Source organism: Felis catus, chromosome B4 (genome assembly GCF_018350175.1).
Source record: "Felis catus isolate Fca126 chromosome B4, F.catus_Fca126_mat1.0, whole genome shotgun sequence".
NCBI classification, from domain to species: domain Eukaryota; kingdom Metazoa; phylum Chordata; class Mammalia; order Carnivora; family Felidae; genus Felis; species Felis catus.
The window spans coordinates 139,147,244-139,170,177 of record NC_058374.1 but is presented as its reverse complement, the minus strand read 5'-3'; the positions used below and the strand labels follow the sequence as shown (position 1 = coordinate 139,170,177).

Here is a 22,934-nt window from a genome sequence, read left to right as displayed (position 1 = left end):
GAAATGCTGCACACGGAAGGTCCCGAGGGCCAAGCCTGGGCGACGATCAGGGTGGCAGGTGGGACACACGCCCCAGAGGGCTCCCAGGGCTCAGAGCCAGAGCCACGGCAGGCAGAGGAGACAGCAGAGGGAGGAGGTGGAGGGGCCCTACTCACCTGGAAGACCTGAGAGCGGGCGAGAGGACCCCACACAGCATGTCCGGAAGGAGGCCCGGAGGCCTGGGGCGGGGGGAGGGGGTTTGGAGATGCAGACAAGCGTGAGGCTGTGCTTTCGGGAGCGACGTTCCAGACTCTGACGGTCACCTTAAAGGATCATGTCACCTTGGAGGCTGCGAGTATGTTTCAAGTGGGCCAAGACGGGGCCCTGGGCTTTGGGAAAAAGTCCACCACAACCTGCCTTCGCACGCCCCAAAGATCTCGAGGGGCACTATGCCGGGACGGAGGTGAGACTCACACTTATCAGAAAGCAGCCAAAAAACCCAGGCTGCTGAGCCGTTTCATGGCTGCATCGTTTGCCCCACAGCATTTCCCTGCTACGTAATTTGGCAATTATTTGCCCGCCGAGCCATCAGCAACTTCTCCCGAAAACAGAGTCAGAAACCTTGAACCACGCAGTAAAGCTTAAGGGAGCCCTTCCGCGCTGGCCGGAAACTCGCGGGGAACCGGCTCCCGGCGTCTTCGCTATAAGGGTGGCGCAAACCGCCACAGTCCTGTCCAAATGGGCGCCTCTCTCCAGAATCCTTGAGCCCCCAGAGTCCCACTCGGGGTGTGGACACCATGTGGCACCAGCTCCCTGCAGGTCGGACAGCGCACCACGCCTCCAGGGCCCTGACCCCGGGAGCAGAATGCTCCTGCAGCTGAGCACGAGCGAAACACAGAAGAGCCGCACACACGCGGCACACAGTGGGCGGGTGGGGGGGCTCCTCTTCTAAAATAACACGGGATCCTTCCTGTTGCTGCCAGAAAACACATGTGCTCGACCACAGAGGCGCTCGACATGAAACCATGTCGGGTGCTCCCAGGGCTTGGACACAAAGGGCGCCTACACATCATTCAAACCAGCTCACGAAGGAAGCCGGGGGCTCTGATTCTCATGCACCGGCGGGTGGCAGGGAGAAAATCCACCTCGCGGGAAATGTGCGATTCGGAGTCTTTTGAAATCGGTTACTGTTCAATCCCAGCAGTAAGCAAGCACCTCCAGGTGAGGCACGCGGGTTTGCCGAAGGTGCTGGAGTGAAAACACGCTCGAAACTCAACACTCGGGTAAATATTTGCGAAACACTTTTATATGTGTAGCTCAAGCGATTTCAACAGAAAGTAGATAGGAGACCAGGGTTTCTCAAAAGCTGAGCATGAGTCAGTGTGTATGGGGGGGGGGGGGGGGAGGGAGGAAGGGAGAGAGAGGGAGGGAGAATCCACCTGGAGGGAGGGAGGGAGGCAAAGAGAGGAAGGGAGGAAGAATCCACCTGGAGGGAGGGAGGGAGGGAGGGAGGGAGGGAGGGAGAGAGAGAGAGAGAGAGAGAGAGAGGAGAATCACCCGTGAAACTGTCTTCCTTCCTCACCTGTCTCATACACCCTCTCCCCAGCGCCTTCTGAGCAGAAGGAGCTCCAGGTATCCAACGAAAACATGCCTGTGCTAGCGGACTACGGATGTGCACGGGGACTCCAGCGGCAAGCTCAGGTGACAGGCGGCGAGGGCACTCGCAGAGCAAGACCCGTCTCCCGGCTTTGCGACCTACCAGCTGGGTGGCTCCGGACAGAGCGCTAACCTGAGTCTCGAGCTCCGCATCTGTAAGATGGCCTCAACCGTGCCTCTGGCACGACCACAAAGAGGACACGGGGCGGGCGGGGGGGACACCCCCCACCATGCCGGGGCGCCGCCACAACTCCGGTGTGACCGGTGTTCCCTCGTGATGCGATGCAGGGGAGAGCTGGCGGGGAAAGCCTACCCCGTGGTCTGACCTCCCTCGGACCTACGTCCACCTGCCCCAGCCACGCCACCACTTAGCCCCCCCACTGCCTCCGGCAGGCACTCGGGCACACACACTGGCTCTTCGGTGTCACATCCCTGACGCCACTTCACTTAACAATCAGTGACAGAGCAGCACGCCCGTGTCGGATGCTGTTCTGGGCACCGAGGCCTAGAGACTGACCCAACCGAGGCCGGCCCCCCGGGAGCCCAGCTGGAGAGGGCCTGCCCTGTCTCCCAGGACAGCCCCTCTCCGGGCCCCGTCCCCTGTCTGTAAAGGAAGCGGTCCCCGCTCTGAAGCACACTCACGTGACGACACGTAGCTCTGGCAGCAAAGTGAACAGAGGCTCGAGGCAGGCGGGCCAGGGGGCAGAGAGCCGTCAGGAAGTGCAAAGACAAGGGAGAGGCTGTGGGGGTCACGGCCGTGAGCAGACAGGAGCGGGGAGGGTGGGGTTACCAGCTCAGCACCGGTGAGCAGGTCCTCCTGCCCGGGCCCCTTGGCCTGCAATCCTCGATGGCGCTCAGGGAAGCCCACGGGGCCAGCGCCATCCGGGAGCGACGGCGGGGCCGGATGCCCGCTGCCCAACTGCAGAGCTCGGGGTCTCCACCGCTCGCCTGCCCTGTCACGTGTAGCCGCGCTCTGCCTGGCCAGGCGTCCCATCTCTGCGTGGCAGGTAAGGAAGCGCAGACACGGCGAGCTGAGGGGCTGTGCCCGCCTCTCCCAGAGACAAAAGGGCGGCACTGGACACGGACCCAGGTCTACGTGAGTCCAGACCTGGCTGGCTCCTATACATGGAGGAGACAACTAGAAAGCTTCTAGAAGCTTGCACAGAACGGGAAGGGGAAGTAGGACAGGGGGCTGAGGGGCTCTGGGGCAAGGAGACAAGGCTGACGGACCCGCAGGGTGAGGGAACCAGAGCTGGGAGGGAGGGGACAGAACACGGAGCCAAAGCCCCCCTCGCTCCTCTACTGGAGTCTGAGCCGCGCCCACAACGAACACCAGAATCTACCTGCAGACACTCTAGAATGCCTGAACTGCACCCCCCGAACAGCCGGGCTTGGGTGGGGAGCCCTGACGGCCTGCAGCAGGGGCTGGAGAGCAGGCAGGCCGGCCTAGCAGACAGACACCCCGAGGCGGCCGCCAGTGAGGACAGACCAGACTGGTGTCCTGGGAGCCAGCGGCTGAGGGCCAAGGCGGCTGCAGGAAGTCCAACCGGGAGCCACGGTGGTGGCTGGATGGGAGACGGGCTGTAGAGAGAGGGGTTGGTGACAGGGGAGACGGGCAGGAATGAAGCTCCTGTCTCCGGCTTCCAGATCGGACAGGGCGCTGGGCTCAGGACTGAGAACCAGTGGGCTCGTCCTGAAGGACGTGGCTCCAGGCTCCGCTGTGAAGTCAAACCCGCCGTGCCTTCGGAGCCGGCTTACCCTTAACCACATTCTCCAACACTGACAGCACCCAGTGGGGAAGAGCCCTTAGAGGGGGAGCTCCAGCCCCAGGAGGCCCCAGGACCAGACGGAGAGAAGGGATCAGTCCACACCGGCGTCCGTGCGGGCGGTGTAGGCCATCACCCGCCCCGGCCCCATCACCCAGGAGGGAGGGGACCCGTCCACACCACACCAGCTCTGAGGACGAAGAGACCGGTCTGTGCCAAAGACACGGTCCCGTTTCCCCCCCTTTCAAAGGCAGGGGCGGGCGTTCCCCCGCTCCGCGGCCGTGCGCGAGGCCCCAGCCCAGCCTCCCCGCGGAAGAGTGCTCATCAGCAATCCGGGCAGGCGCCCGCCGCTGGCCCTGCTACTTGACTTCAATCAGAGGCAGAGCGTCTTTTTTCTGTTATCACATCAGCGAGGGGAGACGGATGCCCGGATTCCACGGGCCTTCGAAGAAGTGGAGCCGCACACGCCAGCACAGCGATGAGCGCCCCGCTGCCTCCGAGAAAGCCTCCCGCCGTGCGGGCGACGGACACGGAGGGGCCGCGAGAGGACCTTCCAGAGCGGATGCCGAGAGGCGCGTCTGTGGAGTATGAATAATGCAGCGGGGGAGCCCGGCGCACAGAGGCGGCGGCTGGGAGCTGACACGACGGCGGCACGAGTGCCAGGGAACACGGGCGTCCTCGTGACGCCGGTGGTGTTCCCGCGAAGGAGAAACGGGAGTCTGACGCTGCTCACGGCCCGCGAATCCACCCGCGGCCAGCGCGACGAGGCGAGACTTCGCCACGGACCACACCTTCCCGAGGACGTGCTGTTCTCTGCCCGGCCGCCCCCACGTCACCTCGGCGAGGACCCCGGCTCCTGCTCTCCCCTCAGGCCGCGGCACCGAAACCCGGGGCCGCTTGCGCCCGGGACTTGGGCGGCCCCACCCGCAGCCTGGGAACCTGGGGCCACTCAGGCTCTGAGCAGAGACGGCCGCTTCCCGAGAGCCTCGGCGCTCACACCGGGGCTCCTCGCTCCTTCGCCAAACAACCGAGGACGGGCCAGGGCCTCTCTGAGCCTCGGTTTCCTCTTCTGTGACCCGGCAGGAAGGCCGCCTCGCAGGAGCATCTGCTGACGGGGTCTGTGTCCCCGATGTGTGAGGCTTACCTCACGATTCCGTCTCTCACGACAGCCTGTGTGCGGCCCTCGGGGCCTCCTTCTGGGTGTCCCTGGCAGGCGTGCGAGCACAGGAGGTGAGGCGCAGAAACGCCACCACGTGCCTGGCACACGTCACGCTGTCAGCTGATTTAGCAGAAGGTGCGTGGTGGTCCTCGGTCGGGAACTAGCTTCGTGAGACGCCATGAATTCACCCAAACCAGCTTTCCAACCTTCCCCTTTGCACACAGGTGTCCCTCCTCCCGGGGGTCTCTCGATGGCTGTCTGCTCTCCGGATCCCCGACAGGTGGACAACGGGCACTGGAGGCTGCCTGCAGGTCCCTCTTAAGGACCAACCCCACTCTCCGGCCAGGGAAGGCCCAGCTTCCGGAGGAGAGGGCCACTCACCGAGCGGTGGGGGTGGGGGCGGGCCGTCAGTGGTGCTGGGAACTGGCCGCCAGCATCAGACATGGCTCATTCCACAGAGGTCGAGCCAACCCTCCCTTCACTCCGTCCTGGCCCTTCATCTCAAAGGCCCCAGGGCCCTCCCACAGTCTGCCAGTGTGCCCATCGCCTATCAGTGGCTCAGAGTCCTAAGGGGCACGCACGTGCACACACAGGTGCACGCACACACACACACCCACACACACAAACACACACGCACACTCCCAGCCAGCAGCAGGGGCAACGGGCCAACAGGTGTCCTAGGGGAGAGCACAGCAGAGTCACTGGCTCCACCCCTGCGCTCACGAATGATATAATATTACCTAATGAACCCAAGTATTCAAAATGAATGCGCTGTTCCAAATAAACATTCATAGAGACAAGTTATCACATTAAAAGCATCCTACTCTAACCCCAGATTCGACTCCCCCAGGGCATCTGTGACTCTAAATGAGAATTCAGAGTATGCCTGCAGAGGCTCGCGGTAACAAAGTGACAGGGGGCCTGCTGATACACTGTTCAGGGGTCAGGGGGACCCCGACGGTCCTGGGGGGGGGCCCACTGCTGCACTGAGGGCCCCGCCACCTGTCTCCAGTTCACGCCCACCGAAGCCACGGAACCAGGCGTCGTGTGCTGGTTCCCAGAGGAACAGCCCTGCCTGTGGTCCCCCTGGCCCAGGACACTGAGCAAGCCCGGGCTGGTGCAGCCCCAGGCCGCCAGCCTGATTCTGGAACAGATGGCAGGCAGGACACTTTTCCACTCCCCTCCAAACACAAAGAAGAGAAGGAACAGGGCTGGAAAGAAAGGCAGGATGGACAGGACCCCCAAAGCACCGTACCACCTCCTCACTGGCCAGAGGCCATCTCGTCCCACCACCCTGTGCTCGCCAAGCACCTCTTACAAGAGAGGGTGACAGCCAAGAAAGAACTCACTGGAAACTGACACAAATGGGCATTTATTTGGCAAACAGAATTGCAATTCAGGAGACACCGATTCAGGTAGAAACTGACTTGGGCCCCAAGGAGGACGACGGTGTGGGGTGATAAAGGCACAAGGTCACAACTGCAGGGCCCGTTACGTCCTCCACACAAAACAGGGACTGAAACTAGGCTATGTGGGATGGACGCCTGCTGCCCTGGATGGGCCCCCCTGCAGGTGGAGGACGCGGAGGACGCGCTCGCCACGGCGAGGACCGAGTATAGTCAGCTCGCAGAGGGCTGAGAGGTTCACAGAGTTCACGGCTCCTCTGATGAGGACGTGCACGAATCCCTCCCCCCTGACCGGCTCCCGGCCCTGCTCTAAGAGAGGCGTCTTAAGTGCTGAGGGTCAGGGTGGCCCAAGGACCACAGGTTCCCTGGAGGCAGACACTTCCCGTGTTCTCTCTCCTGGCACCGAGCACACACCCCACGCAAGTGAGTGCTGCAATCCTGAAGGACCATGATCTACACCACCGGTAATAAGACACTCAGGAGCGTTCCCACAAGTGTATTATTTGCATCTCACATGTCACAGTCGTCCCCTTCCCAAGCACGGCAGAACTCGGGCTGTACATGTAGTGAGGACAGCATGGCCTTGTGCACAAGGGGCAGTCCCATGGGGCTGGGGGACCCCCCCCACACACACACACACCCTGCCCACTCCCTTGGCCAGTAGCCCCAGGAGGACCTCGAGCGGCAGATGAAGCCAGGCCCCTGTGGATTTCCTCCAGCCCCTGGTTTCCCAGAACCTTCTGTCCAGAGGCCTAAGAAGTCAGACAGGTTGCTTAAAGTCACACTGCAGATAAAATATTCACGAACATATCCCTTCAGAGCTCAGTGAGGCTGTGACAAGCTGTTACCGCGGTGTGACCTTGCGTGGGGCTCCAGCAGCCCTGCTCTGGGGATGTGCGGACCCAGGCTCGGGGCTGGAGGGTCCCGGCGATTGCCAGCGTCACTGGTCTCGGCCTCCTCATGAGCTCAAGCCTGGACAAGGCTGGGTCACCCGTGGCTCCAGCAGAGGGACATTTTGATTACCAAGCCCTGTTAGCTCTACTCACACGTTCCAGTCCCCATCCACAGCCACAAAGACCACGTCCGATGCCAACGCCAGGCCCTTGTGTCCCAGGGTGTCCTTCCCCAGCCACGCCTTCTCCTGCCTCACTCTTTACAGGAGGTGGGAGCCCCCTCCCCGCTGGTCTGGGTCATTCATTCATTCATTCATTCATTCCACCGGCGTTCCGGGTCAACCTGTGTGTGTGTCCAAACCGGTCACTCAAGAACCAAGAGGCCTGTCCCAATGACTCCACAGCCGGCTAGGACCCGGTGGTCCACGGTTCCCCAAAAGGAAGGGACAGGACACACGCATCTCTAGCAAGGACGGAGCAGCATGGTGCTCGGCGAGCCTCTGTCTATGGGGCCAGGGAATCTGGTGACACCTGGGGGGACAGGTGGGGAGGCAACACCACACTGCTGACTCCCACTACGTCATGCAAACCCCCGGTTCTTCCTCAAACTTGGCAGGCCCGGGCTCTCCCAGCCCACACCACGCACTCGGCCCCACTGAGCCAGTTCCCCCCAGGAACTGTCCCTCACCCCAGTTCCAGACGTGACTGCCACTTTGCGACAGCACTTTCCAGAGGTGAACGCGTGGCCGTCAACAAGGAGTTGCCCTGTCCGGCCGGGCAGATGCACGACAGTCACTCTTTACGTAACCTCCCACAAGTGAAGATTTTATCTGTTATGAAAGTTAGCCCTCAGAGACTAAAATGCAGAGCAAACTTCTCTGCCCAGGTCAGTGACAGTGTGGAAGCTGCTGGGTGTCCCGAGCCACCGCCCAGAAAGCCACTTGCTCCCGGGAAGCATGTGGAGCAGACTCGGGCCCCGCGTACGTGGCCAACTGTGCCAGAGCAAAGTACTGAAGCAGGAAGACATCGTCTCCTCAGTCCCCAAGCCTGGAATAAGCCGATAAAGCCCAACCTGATTGAAATACGAAGAATGAAAGTCTTTGAGTCGCTAAAGACATTCTAGATACTTCTTTAAATACCACTTCCAAATCCCCAGGACGCTGACTTTATTGCCACCGAAGGAGCAGAGACACCCTCTCCCGGCTCCTCCCCGCAAAGTTATCAGCGGTGAGCACAGTCTTGCTGAATATTCTCATTTCTAAATCCTCACCCAGCTGACAGTGATCTATGCCTGCTCCCGGAGGAGGGCAGACATGAAAAGCTTACGACCTCAAATCTTAATGGGCTTATGAAAAAGTATGTTGTAAGGAGACCTGCTTCTCCAGTTTTATTAGATTAACCCAATCCATCAGCTTCAATGCCACCTGGCTCACTGCGAATCGGCGCGGAGGCACCCTGGAAGGTTCAGGAGAGCCAACAAGGGCCGTCGCCTGGCCCACAGTGCGGCGCTCCTGCGGGGGCTGCCCTCAGAGTGTGTGCCTCCCCCCCGCCCCCCAGGTGTGGCCAGTGACACTGCTGCAGTCACCCTGGAGGACAGGGGCTCAGGCAGCCTCGTAAAGGGGCTGGGAGAAGACGTCCAGAAGGACCCCTGGGAGAAAGACCAGGCCGTGGAACAAAGGACAAAAGGTGTAGGGGCAACCCTGTGCATGACTGAAACTGGGCACCGATCACTGAGGCAGCCACAGCCTGAAGACCCAGCCCCCGGGATGCCCGCCCCAGCCTCACACACCCAGCCTCCACCTGCGCGCCCCCCACCCCCCCGCCCCGGAAACCGCTCGGCTGGACCGCCCCACCCACTCTTCCCTCTGGGTCTCTGGGCTTCATCCACCCAGGGTACGGCCCAGGGGGAGGGCGCCAGGCCCCAGCACCATCAAACTGGCTATCTACACCCCTGCCCTGAAGGGATGGCCCGCAGTACAGCAAGGGGACTCCCCACAGGTGGGGCTGGTGGGACCAGAGGTTACTCGACAGGCAAGCATGACAGGTGGGGCTGCAGGTGCAGCCACGGTAATAGGTGCTCGTGACGGCAGGGCTGGAAGACTGGCCACAGTAACCAGCACCAAGCTCTTTCACGGGCAGGAAGCCAGGCTGCGGAAGCTAAGTCACCCTCCGGGAAAAGAGCTTCGAGCGCCCGGCAGCCTGTGGATGAGACCACGGACCCAGACCCGCCCCCCCACCCTGGCCACCCACTGCCCGTGGCCCCAGCTGAGAGCAGCGGCCTCTGCTCTGCCCCGACACCCAAACACCATGATGCAGCCACACCCAGCACGCCTCCCGAAGAGCAGGCTGGGCCCAGCCACGTCCTCGGCCTCCAAACCCGCTCCTTACCATCGGCAAGCACTTCCTGGCATCCAGCTCTGGGCCCAGCCCTGTCCTCAGCTCAAAGTCCTGCTGAAATGTCCTCTGGGAAGCCTGCTCTATACCCCTGGGCAGAGTGAGGTGTCCCCAAGTCCCCAACCTCATCACCTCTGGCAGAGCACGTGTCCCCTGCCAGGCAATGGACCCCTAGGGGCAGAGATGACGCTCTGACATCTCAATGGATCTGGGGCCCATGTCAGACCCCACGCAAACAAGGGCTCACGTTGGAGAAGGTGGACGAGTGGAAGGAGTGACTGGTGGCTGGACAGATGGACAGATGTAGGTCGTCAGCAGATACGCATCCTTGGCGTGAGGGCCAATCACACACAGTGCCTGGTTTGCAAATCCAGTATCTTCCCGTCGGTTCCACGGTGACCCTTCATGACCAAGCCACAGCTGTCCCCTGCCTGTGGCACGGCAGCATCCAGCAGGCCCTTCCTCCACACCCCGCGTCCTGCACACCCACTGCCCGCACGCCCTTGTTTGCGGCGGCCCTCCTGCTCCACACGCTTCTCGTTCATTCCATCCAGGCCTGGGCTCTCAGGACTCCTCCTTCCCCGAGACATCCTCTGCCAGAAGTCTTCACCACGGGAGCAGATCCCATTCAGGGCCCACGATGCCCTCGCTGCATCCTGGCTTGCGCGATCCCAGGGACCACGCGTCCTGGTGCGCCTTCAGCAGAGGCGTGAGTTAGCGACTGTCTCACAACCGGAGGCCAGGCTCTCTCCCTGGGACGCGGGCTCCCTGAGGTCAGGGCCCGTCTCTTCCATCACTGTGTCCCCAGGGCTGAGAACAGGGCCAGGGCCAGGCCCAGGGCGGGTGCTCAGCAAACATCAGCTGACTGGATGAGGCAGGGGGCACCCACCAGGTGCAAGGTCGAGCTCCTCCCCAGAGATGCGGGCACGTCCTCTGGAGCTCAGGGAGGCCCTGCCCCTCACCGTCTCCGATGCGCCTTCTCCAGGGTCCGCGAGGACTGCACAGGCCACACGGCAGAAAACCAAAATGCTGGAAAGATTTCACCTCAAATGAGGCAAAAGGGCCGACTGCCCTGAGGATGTCCCAGGAGCAAACCTGGCAGTGTCCTGATCAGAGCCACCTCAGGACGCGTATCCGGGAGCGTCCGGGCGCTGGGGCGGCCCCTCACAGCAGTGGGCAGGCGGGGGCCCCAACCCTCCCCCGCTGCCCGAGCCGGCACGGCCGGCCCACGGAACCCAGGGGCTCACACACCACTCCCCTACCACAGGGTTTCGGGCCAACGTCCCTTCGTAACCCCCTCCCGCCCCGTGGCTCGGCGAGCTGCAGAGGGCCTGGCCGGGGCCACGGAGACATGGGCTCACGGCAGCGGTCCTGGCTCCTGGGCACGGCTCCGGCCACGCACTGCCTGAGTGACGCTGGCCTGGGCCCCGCTCTCGCCGTGGTGCCATGCTGGGCACTGGGGCACGAGCGAGTCTGCAGGAGGCAGGTGCCCAACTGCGGCTCACGGTGAAGGGAGGTGGGGCCTTGGTCCCCTAATTCTGAGACCCCAAGGCCCAAACACAGACTGACGCCCTACCGACCCCCGGCTGGAAATGTTTCATCGGATCCCCATGGTGATCTCGCAACACGCGCTTCGGGAAGCAACCTGCCCAAGGCTACAAGGGTAGAGCTGCGCTCGGGAGAGAGGCCGTTCTGCCAGAGCCGGGGACCCACGTGACACGTCCATACAGATCTTTTCCCGGAAGGACCCAGGTCCATTTGGCCGCAGGTGGGCCACTGGGTGCTTTATCGGCATTAAAAACACCCTAGGACCCAGTCGGACCGCTTCCCTGAACACGTGTGCCCTGGGCGCCTGGGGGCCTGGGCCTCGAGCACCGGCACGGCCTGCTCTGAGCGGCTGTGTGTGGTGGCCCTGCCTCAGGAGGTCGCGACCTAAGGCTGACAGCACGCAAGTGACCGGATCTGAAGCCTGGAGAGACCCCGCGGTTCCTCGCGCGTGATTTGCCGCCAGCCCCGTGAAGAGCGTGACTGAAGACGCCCCTGGGCGTGTGGGCGGTGGAGGCTGTCCTACTTAGAATTCAGGTGGCCTCGGGTACCACGAGGAAGGAATTTAGTAAATGCCTTAAGGTAAACGAAGTCATCTTGCAACACTCACCTGACAGGAGGTTTTTCCTTGACTTGAACAAAATCAGTAGGTTGTGGGAAGCGTAAGGCCTCCGATGGCTCCCTCGGCACCAGTCCCATCTACCAAAGCCGGCTCCGGCCTCAGTGCAGGAGAGGAGCCATTCCCCGAGCCACGCACACTTGCCCACGAGACTGGGCGGTGCTGGAGCCGGCGGGTGGAAAGCGACATTCACCGGAACACACCCTCGGCCCGAGGGCCGGCTCCACAGTGGTCACTCCCCAGTGTCACTCCCCGAGGACCAGCCAGAGCCCCGATGTCCCCCGGGGACCCAGCCCTTCGACCCCAGCTGTGGGGCTCCTCCTTCCAGGACACACCCAGGCGGCACACTCGCTTCTGAATCGGCCTCGCGGGACGTCAGGGAGGAAAGGACCCCAGCCCGTGGCAGAGGGAGTCCCCACCACCCAGTGAGCCTTGCCCACTGCCTCCCGCCCCCTTCCCACACCTGCACAGCCACACCACTCGGAAGATGGGAAGGTCACCTCGACACAAGCTGAGGTCAGCCCATCCCACCCCAAGTGTACCTGTCTACAGCCATCGACGGGCAGCATTCCACTGACCCAGTGCCCACGGGCCTTCCAGGTGGAGCTGCCCGCTCCCCATGATGCCCTACTGACCCTGCCCCCCCTTCCCAGAGCTGCACCCCACATAAGGCAGCCACTCACTGTGTGGGCCTATTCGATTTAAACTTAGAGAAATTAAAACTAAAAATTCCGTTCCTCGGTCACATTTTCCAAGAGTTGAGTAAGCCACTATGTCTAGAGGTGATCCCACCGGGTACTTCCATCATCCCAGAACCTTCTACTGGACGCATCGCTCCGGAATCCCTCCCACTGGCTCTGTGCACACCAGGGTTTCCCCTCCCTGCACCCCTCTCCCTGCGCCTCCCTCCCCACTCCTCGCCACCGGGGCCAGGCTCCTGCACCTGTATGCACGTGATCACCCACGTCGGGTTATTGAGAACAATTACTGAGAATGATGCTGCAGTGAATGTGGGGGTGCACAGATCCCTTGGAGACACTGGTCTCGTTTCCTTTGGATAAACAAATTGAGCCAAGTTGCAAGTTAAGTGTCAACCTATGAAAATCAGACGCGTTTCTCTACCCTAACAATGAACTATCAGGACGAGAAATTAAGAAAACGGTCCCATGCACAAGGGCCGCAGGAAGAATAAAATACTTAGGAGCGAAAGACTGAAAACTGTAAAACGCTGGTTGAAGAAACCGAGGATGACACAAATGGGAAGTGCCCCACGCTCCTGCACTGGGCAGTTAACACCCTGAAAAGGCCCACACAACCCAAAGCCATCCACAGATTCGCTGCACTCCCCATCAAGGTTCCCATGATATTTTCACAGAAACCGAAAACAACCCTAAAATTCGTATGGAGCCACGAGACCCCGGAAAGCTAAAGCACATCAGAAAGTCATTTAGTACACAAGAATGCCACGCTGGAAACTCCACTCTGGTCTCCGCCCTTGGGGAAACCAGCCTTTGCCAACTGCTCTGGGCCCGTCTCGTCCCCGGCAAGGTCCCCTGTGGTGGACACCGTGCTCACAGGGAGGTGCATGAGCCCGGCAGATGCGTGGCAGCAGCTCACCTCAGACTGTGTCTTGGGGCTCAGGGACTCTGGCCGACAGCCCACAGGGCACATCCCCTCCGCGGATCTCGGGAGGAGGGGCAGCCAGGCTAGGGCACAATGGCAGCTCCTGTCCCAGGACCTGCCAGAGGAGGAGCTCCCACAAGTCTCCCGACACAAAGTGTGACCCCGGGACGTGGAGAGGGAGTGCAGACGAGCTCGGTGCCCTCCCGGGACTCTGCCGCTGCAGGGAGAGGCCTGAGGGGAGCCTGGGCCTCAGAAGGCACCGCCCCGTGGGCCCAGAGCCACAAGCACAGTCCTCGGCCCGCCAGGGTCATAGACAGAAGCCACGTTTGTGCCGTTTTCCAACAGGTGAGCAATTCCAGACAACGTGCGTGAAATCCAAAGACGGTGAGCGAGGGGGGCCCAGAGCCGGGGTGCTGCACACATCCTGCCTGGAGCAGCCCCGAGGGGAGACGGGAACAAGCCAGGGGTGGCGGCGCAGCTGGAACGTCCAGTGCGCCAGGGAAGCATCGTTTGAGGCCCCTCTACCAGGGAGGGTCCCCCAAGTTGAGAGCTCTAGGGAAGCACAGCTGAGCGGCTTTCTTGCCAAGAACCAACCCATCCACCCCGGAGGTTTAACGCAGGGAGGGCCCGGGCCCACGGTGGGGTGAGCGGTGGGGGCCCAGCCCCAAGGCTGCAGCCCCACAGGGACAGTCCGGCAGGGGGATGGCGGTAATCCTGGTCACATGACAGGCGTCCACCCGGGGTGCTCCAGATAACCCCCCAAGAGGCACCTTACGGACTGAACTGTGTTCCCCCAAATTCACAGGTTGCAGGCCCCCAACCCGCGGCGGGACAGGGCTTAGACACAGGGCCTCTGCTCAGCGAGTACGGGTAAGGAGGCCACAGGGGGCCCTGATCTGCTAATCTGGCACCCCTACCAAGAGGAAGACGGGCCAGAGAGCGCTCTCCCCGCGTGAGGACGGGGTGCGCAGGCCGCCACCCGTGAGCCAGGACGGCAGCTTGCACGGGAGCCACCTGTGCAGACACCCTGCTCTCCGACTTGGGTCGTCCACCACGGAGAGAACGGACGCCTGCCGTGGCCTGTCGGCAGTGGCCGGTTGTGGCGGCGACAGCCCCCTCTGGAGGGTGTCCCCCAGGGAGGTGTCAGGTCACACGAGGAGGCCGGGCAGGACCTCTGGAGCTGCAGAAAGCCGGGAGGTGCCCAGGGATGGCACAGAACAGCAAGGACGGGACAGGGAACCTGCACCCAGCAGCTCACAACCGTCTGGTACAGCTGTTGGCGTCGGAGAGCCCGTGCGGGTCCGCGGCGGTTAAGTCGAGTGTATGCTCCACTCAGTTTCCTTCTTTACTTCGTGCCTTTTGCTGTCCGAGGATCCCATCCCATCCGGGACACGTTGTGTGCAGTGATCCTGCCTTTTCGGGCTTCTCCGGGCTGACGCCATTTTCCCAACTTGGTTTTCCCTTGGTTTCCATGATGTTGACCGGCTTGAGGCATACCGGTCGGGAACCCTGCAGAACGTGACTCAGGATCCGTCTGACGTTTGCTCGGGGTTGGACTGGGGTCTCGGGTTCGGGAGGAAGCCCACAGGTGAAGGGCCCTCCTCGTCCCGCCCCATCAGGGCGCCTGCCGTCGGTCGGCCTGACTGATCCCCGAGGTGTCCGCCTCGGTCACCTGGCTGAGGCTCCCCCACCCCCACCCCCGTCCACCCTGCCCTCCGGGGGGGGGAGCCCGTGTGCGCGGCCCACGCGGAGGGAGGGGGTTCGGCCCCAGCAACTCCAGGGCCCGGTATCTGCGGACGTGTTTGGAATCCTCTGCGTTGGAGACTTGTCTCTTGGCTCATTTACTCACGAGTCCGTCTTACGTCATCAGGGACTCAGGCCTGATTTTAGGTTTCGAGTTTCGTACTCTGTTGGGGAGCCTGCTCCAGCTTCGGCCCCACCCGGTGGAGTGCGAGCTTGTCCTCCCTCTCTGGCACACCCGCCCCGCCCCAGCCCTGCGGTCCGCGGGAGGACGCCGAGCTCCCGACGTCACTGTCAAGTCGCAGCAGAACGGTGCGGGAGCTGTCAGAATGGGGACCCCCCCCACGACCCCCACCCCTGCCAGCTCTGAGTCTGCCCTCGTCCCAGAGAGCAAAGCCGACGTGCCTCCTGGCAGGCACAGACCAAGGGGTTGGCTTGGGGAAGAGAAGGGAGTCAGAGAGAAGACTGAACAAAACAAGGGGGCAGCCTGGCAGATCGTTGGCCCCAACGGGTTAGGGACTGACCACCTCCCCTCCGTGGCTACAGACCGAGGGCGAAGGCCTCTCTCATCCGAGTCATCAGCATCCAAGCACCGCGGGAAGGGCGGGACGCCTCCCTTCCGCCGTCCGGGGCTGGGGAGCCAGAGGCAAAGCTGGCGGCCGAGTACCAGAGGTCCAGCAACCCGCTCCCACGGCCGGGGCTCTCCGGGAGGCCGCTGCCCCCTCCGGCCACAGCCACCCGCACCAGCACCGTTTCCAACAACGTGCAACGTGCCCGGGGGGCAGGGGCCCGGGGGCCACCTACCTCCCTTTGGCACGGCCAGCTCTGGATGGTCTGTGCTGTTTAAATGCCTGTTTTCACGCCCGTGCTGACCTCATTCACATTCACGCCACTTCCTAGCTGGGAGCCTGGACAGAGCAGGTGTCTCCAGACCCTCCACTGACACACGACACCGGAGGCCTTCACGCTCCCTCGTGAGGGTTAAAGAGCTACTCTAATGGCCCAGCTAGTAAACACCCCAGTTTAGGGGAGAGTGATCGCCCGAACGCCATCCCGTGATTACTATGTATTTTCATTGCCAAAAGATGCAATACAATTTCATGGTTACTTGGGCCTGTAAAATAGAAATATCCCCAATTTTTAAGATATGAAAAGGTTTATGACCAGGGTACTGTCAGTTCAAGAATGAGTCCACGGTACAAATGAGTCAATTCATGACAAAATTTAATTTCAGGAAAATTAACTCAATAAAGATGCCACAACTGTGCTTAAAGTTTTAATACCTATTAGGAGTTTTAGCGAGGTGGCGCAGGACCACGGACGCGCAGATCCGTTTCCTGGCTCCTCAAAACACAATTGACTTCATACCTAATTTATCTGTAATGGGGACAGTATTACAAGGAACCTGGTGTTTAATGAAGAGGCAGGGTCTTCAACAGCCTAACCCATCACAAATGGAGAGCGTTCCCAAGTCACGGGATATTAAGTTTGTTTCCTGTGATGCTGCTGAGACCCAGTTAATAGCACCAGACTGATGGCCACTTTAACCAAACAGCCCAAGGAAGGCTTTATGTCCCAGCAAATGTCGGTGGCCAGAAACTCCGTAATTGCCGGGTCCCCAGAAAAGTAAAACCAAAGTGGGGCATCTGCACACAAGCGGCTGAGTGGTCCTAGATTCCGTAGCGAGCATCACCAGAATATGCGAGCGGCAAGAAAGGATGGCCAAGTCCAAATGCTGGGCTTCAGAACCACAAGACGGTCGCGGGCCCCGCGTGGGGCACAAGGACCACCGTCAGGAACAGAACTCTGAGGACTCCCGTGACCGCGGGCTCAGAGTAGGACGGTGGCAGGCACGGGGGCTCCGACCCCACAGGAAGAACGCACGGTCCACACCAAGGCCCCTTCGATGGAGGGAAGGGGAGTGGAGGGCAGGACAAGCTCTAAAGCCTCCTGCCTCCTGCCCACACGGTCACGGATGTCCACAGACGAGGCTCCCTCGGCGGAGCCCAGCCCACCGGCCGGGACTGACGCTGCCCGCAAAGCAGCCACCGTGGGGAGCTCCCTTCCCGGTCTCCGAAGGTACACCCCCCCCCCAACGGTCCAGGGCCCGCGGAGGGCTGTCGCCCACGGCAGCAAACACCCTGCCTCTCGGTGAAGAAACCGGCCTCCGCGGACCCCGCCCCCGGTCACGTAAGGCTCCTGCCATCTGCAGTGATGACGAACAGCAGGCGTGTGAGCCCCGCGGCGCGGCCTCGGCTTCGGCAAACATCTCCAATGAGATGAGAAGGTGCTAGAATAAGCAAGGGGATACTCGAGGGAACGAAGGTGGTTTGTTCCAGAAAACTCAATCTCCTGAAGAAACGAGTTCCATCAAAATCGGTGGAGAGGAGAAAATTTCATATTGCGCTGAATCTGTCAGTGATTTTTTTTAAAAAGTCTTTATTATGAGTAAACCCAAAACGGAGACCACACGTGAGTCCTGAGTGTGATCATTCCCAGCTGCTGCGGCTCAGGCACAGAGCCCGCCGGAACCCCGGGATCTGGACCCAAGGTAAGCGCTCGCGAGCCCCAGGGACGCAGTCACCGCGCGGTGGGAATGAAGTTCAGCTACAAACGGAACTGCGGGAAGTTCTTCCCGGTTTTACATCGACTCAGACGACAAGACGCCAGGGACGGACTTTCAAAAGACCGCCTTTCACCGAGCAGATGCCGAGAGGGCAAGGGCAGGTGCAGCTCACAAGCCCCGGCGGAGCGCAGTGGGGGGAGGCGGGCGGGCGCGCACAGGACAGCTCACCTGGTAGGTGTCCCACAGGCGGATGGTGCAGTGGAGGGGCACCTCCCTCATCAGCAGGTTGTTCATCCAGCGGAAGGCGAACTGCAGGTAACGCACCTCGTGCTGCTCCAGGTGCCGGTGCACTTGCTCTGCACGAGACAAACACAGGCCCCGAGGCCGTCAGCGAGAGCCCCCTGGGGTCCACCTCAGAGCCACCCCCCCAACCGCCAGACACCGGGGCCTCGTCCCCAGGGAGCCAGGAAGCCATTTAGATGGACTCTTGCTCCGGGAAAGTGAGCGGTGGCAGCCGCAGTGGCACGAGGACACCGGCGAGGACCACTCCTGAGTCCCCTGCTCCCGGGTCCCCTGCTGCTGGGCCCCCTGGGAGCCATGCAGCAGGTGCCCCACCCCCAGTAAGAGGGGCAGGACCACGCCCCCCCTAGTGGAGGAGAAACTGCTGTGAGAGGTCAGCAGACGCTCCGGGGCACAAGGTGAGCGCTTTCTCCAGCTGGGGCGAGTCCACCACACCCGGGCTACGGTCCCAGGAGGGACTCGGACGGAGAGACGGCGAGCCCGCCGGCTCCCAAAACCACCTCAAGCTTGTCCCAGGCAAATGCCCCACCTGCTCCGGGACCCGGCCAGAGAGGGGGCCAGCAGGACACGGGCCTGGCTCTAGGCCGGTGCGTCTGGATTCCAGGTTTGGGCCTGGACTCCGGACAGCTGGCCTCTCAGAAGGACGAGGTTTTACCAACCATCCCTTCCCTGACGCACGAGCTCCCACCGACCACGAATGGCTCCTCCTGTCCTGCTCTGCAGCCTTGGTCCCCTGTGCCGCCCAGTGGTCAGCGGACATCTCTGCCGAGTGGTCAGCAGCCTGCGGGACAGGCTCCAGAGCTCCGTGAAGCTCCCTGGTCCCTGAATTCTGGTGGTGTCACTGTGAGAAGCAAAGGCCCTGGGGTCACAGTGACCTTGCTGCTTCCCAACATTCTGCCCCGAAAAGCTCCGCCCCGAGGGGCCTGGGAAGTACCTGTGCTGTTTCCTAAAACAGCCAAGTACCACCTAATGGGTCCTGGCTGCGAACAGGGAGACCCTCCCACGCTGACTGTGCTCGATCAGGGCCCACCGAGTACTGCTAAAGGCGCTCTCTCTGCACGCACCTTTTGAGCTCCTGAGTTACATGCAAGTTCTTTCTCTCTGGGGCTTACCTCCCCCTGTGACCAGCCTTGAGAAGTGACCCTGTAAAAAGTTGACAAGGTTTCCAGTCCTCCCAAAGAAAGTTCCAGAACTGGCAAATAAACAAGTGTTCGTGTTTTATTGCTTACTGGTTTGTCTTTACTCGTGTTCCTGGTAACCTGCAATACTGCAGAGAAAAGGCTTTCCTAACCACCAGGCAAAAAGGAGGGGACAGGGGAGGAGGTGCCTGGGGAGCTCAGTCAGGTAAGCGTCTGACTCTTGATTTCAGCTCAGGAAACAAGCTCGTGGTTTGTGAGTTCAAGCCCCACATCTGGCTCCACACTTACAGTGTGGAGCCTGCTTGGTATTCTCTCTGCCCCTCCCCGCTCGTGCTTGCTTTCTCTCTCAAAATAAATAAACTTAAAGAAAATTTAAAAAGGAGGGGACAGGAGGGTGAGAGGACCCTGTCCTGAGAGCCTCAGCATCGCACAGGCAGTGACTCCGGCTGAAGTGTGAGCGCCTGGTGGGGAGGTGCGCCCGCTTACAACAGAGGAAGGCTGGCCGCAGAGAAGCTCCGGGCAGCCCCAGTTCCCGCCCCGGCACCACTGGGACAGCCCACCCCAAACCAGCACCGTCCCGGCTGAGCGCAACAAACTCGCCTGGGCGTCGGATGCGGCAGGCAGGAGGGACGCCTGCGGCCGGGTGTGGGGGAAGCGCTGGGGCACGCGGTGGAGCAGACCCGGCGGCACGCTGTGAGAGCGGTCACAACCGGACAGTGACTAATTGCACGGGGCTGGCAAGAACCACACAGGCTCACCCCCGAGCCCTTGCAGCCCGCTGGGAGCAAGGTGCCAGGGAGGAGGCCGAGGGAGGCAGTGGGAAGACCGCACAGGCCCCCAGCCCGCCACGTACTGCCTTTTCAGGGACAGATGTAGGGACCGAGGGCTCTGCGCACCGCACAGGGCAGGCCCGGGCCCAGGGTGCCGAGGCCGGGAAGCGGGCAGAGAGGGCAGGCCCGGGCATGGGGGCTCCGGCGGCTGGCACCCACTCCCCGCAGTATTCGGCTCCTGCAGACGGGGCTCCTCCCCCTGGAGGGCAGTTCACGTGGCAGGGAAGGGGCTGGTTTGGGGTCTGCTCTCTGAAGAGGTCCCGGCACGAGCCCAGGCAAGCTCATGGGAAGTCCGCATCTCCCCACGACTGGCCCCACCCATCCTCCCTCTCGGAAGCCTGAGAAGGGCACTTCTGTGGACGCGGAGGTGGAACGGAACGTGGGCCAGGGAGCCAGGCAGTAGGGGCCGGGTCAGGGGAGTGAGAACAGATCACCCTGAGAAACTTCCAAGGCTATTCTCCCCAGTAAAACAAACAAATAAGCATTATGAAATAAAGTCGATCATCATCATTAGTTTTAGCATAAAATCTAAGCTTTCAGTGAACGGTCTTCTTTGCACTAGGCCCCTCGGAGCTCCATTTTCGGAGCCCGCTGACCCACAGACAAGGCCCGTCCCCCCGTCCTGGGCACTTGGTGAGCCCAGGAGGGGAGGCAGTTGAGGAGCTCAGAGGCAGGTTGGCCGGACCCCTAAGTGCAGCAGGGGTGACCTCCGCGGCCCCCGCACAGCTGGACGTCACCCTCACCTCCGTGGCTGTTAGAACACAGGTGCTCAGACCCTTCCCAACTTTCTCCACCAGAACGTCTGGTCTGTCCTCGTCAGCTCTCCAGAAGAACCCCTCCCAGGGGCCCCGAGGCTCAGAGGGACAGGACTTCAGCCTCTCGCACGGGGTCCAGGTTGCCGAAGTCCCCCCACGGGGCAGGGCAGGTGCAACGCACAGGAGCCACACTGCAGTCTACCTAACTGTGTTCTTCTAATCAACTTGGGTCTTATTAGATATGGCTGGTTTTACACAAACTTCATTTCACTCCCAGAGAGAAGTGTCCGTTTGCTCCGGGGGAGGTGACGCGGCCAGCAAACGGTCCATGGCGGGGCCTCCCCGGCAGAACGGAGTCACAGCTTGTCACTGAGAAGGGCCCGCCGATGGGAAGGGGTAACCGTCTCCCGGGCTGTCAGCTCAGGAGCACTTTATGCCAGGACGCTGCCCGACGACACCCGGCCACCCCGTGTCGCTCATGCCACCGCCCTCCTCCTGCCACCCACCCCGTCCCTGCCCAGTGCAGCGCTATTCATGTGCCCAGCACCTGGAGAGTTCTCTGAGACCCGCCCCCCCCCCCTTCCTGGTACTACAAACACCCCGAGGAGAACATTTCTCGTGCCGTCTGGGGCTTCACTGCTCAGGGGACATGCCCACTCCAGGGCAGGTGCTGTCCCCAAGCGCCCTCTGTGTCTGTCAGATGATCGAGTGAGTGAAGGAACCGTGAGTGCGGGGAGAAAACGTGACCGACCACGATGGACGAAGCCCCAACCTGCAGTCTTCCTTCTCCGCCTCTGCTCCTCATGCCACGGTGCCGAGGAGCGTTTTCGAGACGTGACAGGACGCTACTCTTTTTAAAGAACTGAAGAATGACTTCTAACCTACAGTTCTCAGCAGCTACAGAACTAAGCTTCTGGAGAGTTCTAAGGGCCCCCAGCGGCCCCTCCATCCAGGCCTGACCTTTGCCTGTTACCCCAGGGCACCAGCTGACGGCCAGTCTCTGCCCTGGCCCGGGGCACTGACGCGGGCGCTCTGGTCACTGTGAAAGTCAAATATGATGACTACTTGAAAACCCAGCAGTTTAGAAAACTTGCGATCTTACCGAAGACGCCTCGTCCACACAGACAGAGTGGCGTCACCTCCCCGCGTGTGCAGCTGGCAGCGTGGAGAGTAGGCTGGGCAGACACAACCACTGCCTGGAAATGGCCCAGAAGGAGGGAGGCCGGCCCAGAGACGCTCCGGGGACAGGCGCCTGGTGGCTCCTGGTCCCGCTGGCCACGGCAGCCTGCCACTCTACAGGGACATGGCCAGTGCTTCGTCCACGGGCACGGGACAGAGCCCCACGACGCAGCCGGTCGGCAGCCTGGGACCCCCCGACGCGTGGCGGCCAGCCCACCTGCCCCCGTCAAGCCACCCTTGCGGGCACAGCACAGCCCAAACCCCAGCAAACACAGCAGTGCGGTGGTCACGTGTTAAAAGTCGGGAAGGTATGCCGACTCCGAGTTCAGTAACGCGGATTCACGTTATGTTTTGACGGGTCACCACACGCTCAGACACTGCCTCGCGTCCTCTGCTCCTGCCCAGTAACACAGTGGTTTGTCCACGGAGGGGCCATCCAGCCCCGGGCACCGATGAGGGGTCGTCACCACGCTCTCCCCGGGGTACCACCAGCGGGTCTTGCCCTGGACCCTGGCCTCCTGTACGACGGGGACCTTGTCTGGGCCCACGTGTGCACACGGTGCGAGGCCCGGCGATGAGGGGCAGCGATGGCCACAGCTGAAGACCCACGGGAGACGCGGACAGGACAGAAGCTGGGGAAGCAAGCCGCCCACGACAGCGAGGGCAGAACAGCCCCGGCCTCTGCAGCCAGGCTCATGCTCTGCCGTGGCACACCCAGCATGCCGAAGGACAAGGTCACCAGTTTACAAACTCGGGAAACAACTCTAAAAGCGTGCCCAGAAGGCAGGGGACATCTTTTTAATGTGACCTGGCAAGCAAACAGATTTGGAAAACTAAACTCATATTTGCAGAACACCTATCACTGAAGTAACCTAAGTGAACAGTAACAATTAACCCTTTCTCTTCCACAGTGAGTTCCTCCTGGGGCCCCACCTGCAGGTAAGTCCTCCTCCCCCTCCCCACAAGACGCAGACAGCGGCGGGCCCGGTCTCAGGCTTGGCCCAGAGGAGCCCATCGCAGCCAGACAGTGCTGACCAGTGCCCTTCCTGAAGGGGCCAGGCCCGCAGGACCCTGACCCGGGGACGAGTGCACAGAGGCCGGCTGCGTGGTGCCCACGGATGCGGGCAAGGAGCAGAGGGCCGGAGACAGGACTCAGGACTGCCCCACCCCACGTCCTGCAGCAGCCCCACACTGCCAGATGGGTGCAGGGACTCGCCCTGTGTCCCCGGGTACCAGCACCGGGGGCACAGCCACTGCTCTCTACAGAGCACGACCGGCCCATCTGGGAAAGCACGGGCCACGGGAACAGCCAGAAACCTGCCGCCACCTGGCTAACCCCACAAAGATGCAAAGTCCTTCCAGAACAAAAGCTCCTCATCCATCAG

At 61.7% G+C, this 22,934-nt stretch overlaps 1 protein-coding gene across 5 annotated transcripts in view; it reads right to left on the bottom strand.

Annotated features, from left to right (window-relative positions):
* The window catches only part of TBC1D22A (TBC1 domain family member 22A), a 326,941-nt gene that overhangs the window by 71,364 nt on the left and 232,643 nt on the right, over positions 1–22,934 (bottom strand). For all 5 annotated transcript variants that reach the window (XM_019835739.3, XM_019835737.3, XM_019835742.3 and 2 more), the window contains one exon: positions 17,575–17,702. In XM_019835739.3, coding sequence (XP_019691298.2) covers positions 17,575–17,702 — 128 coding nt within the window. The remainder of the gene's footprint in view (positions 1–17,574; positions 17,703–22,934) is intronic.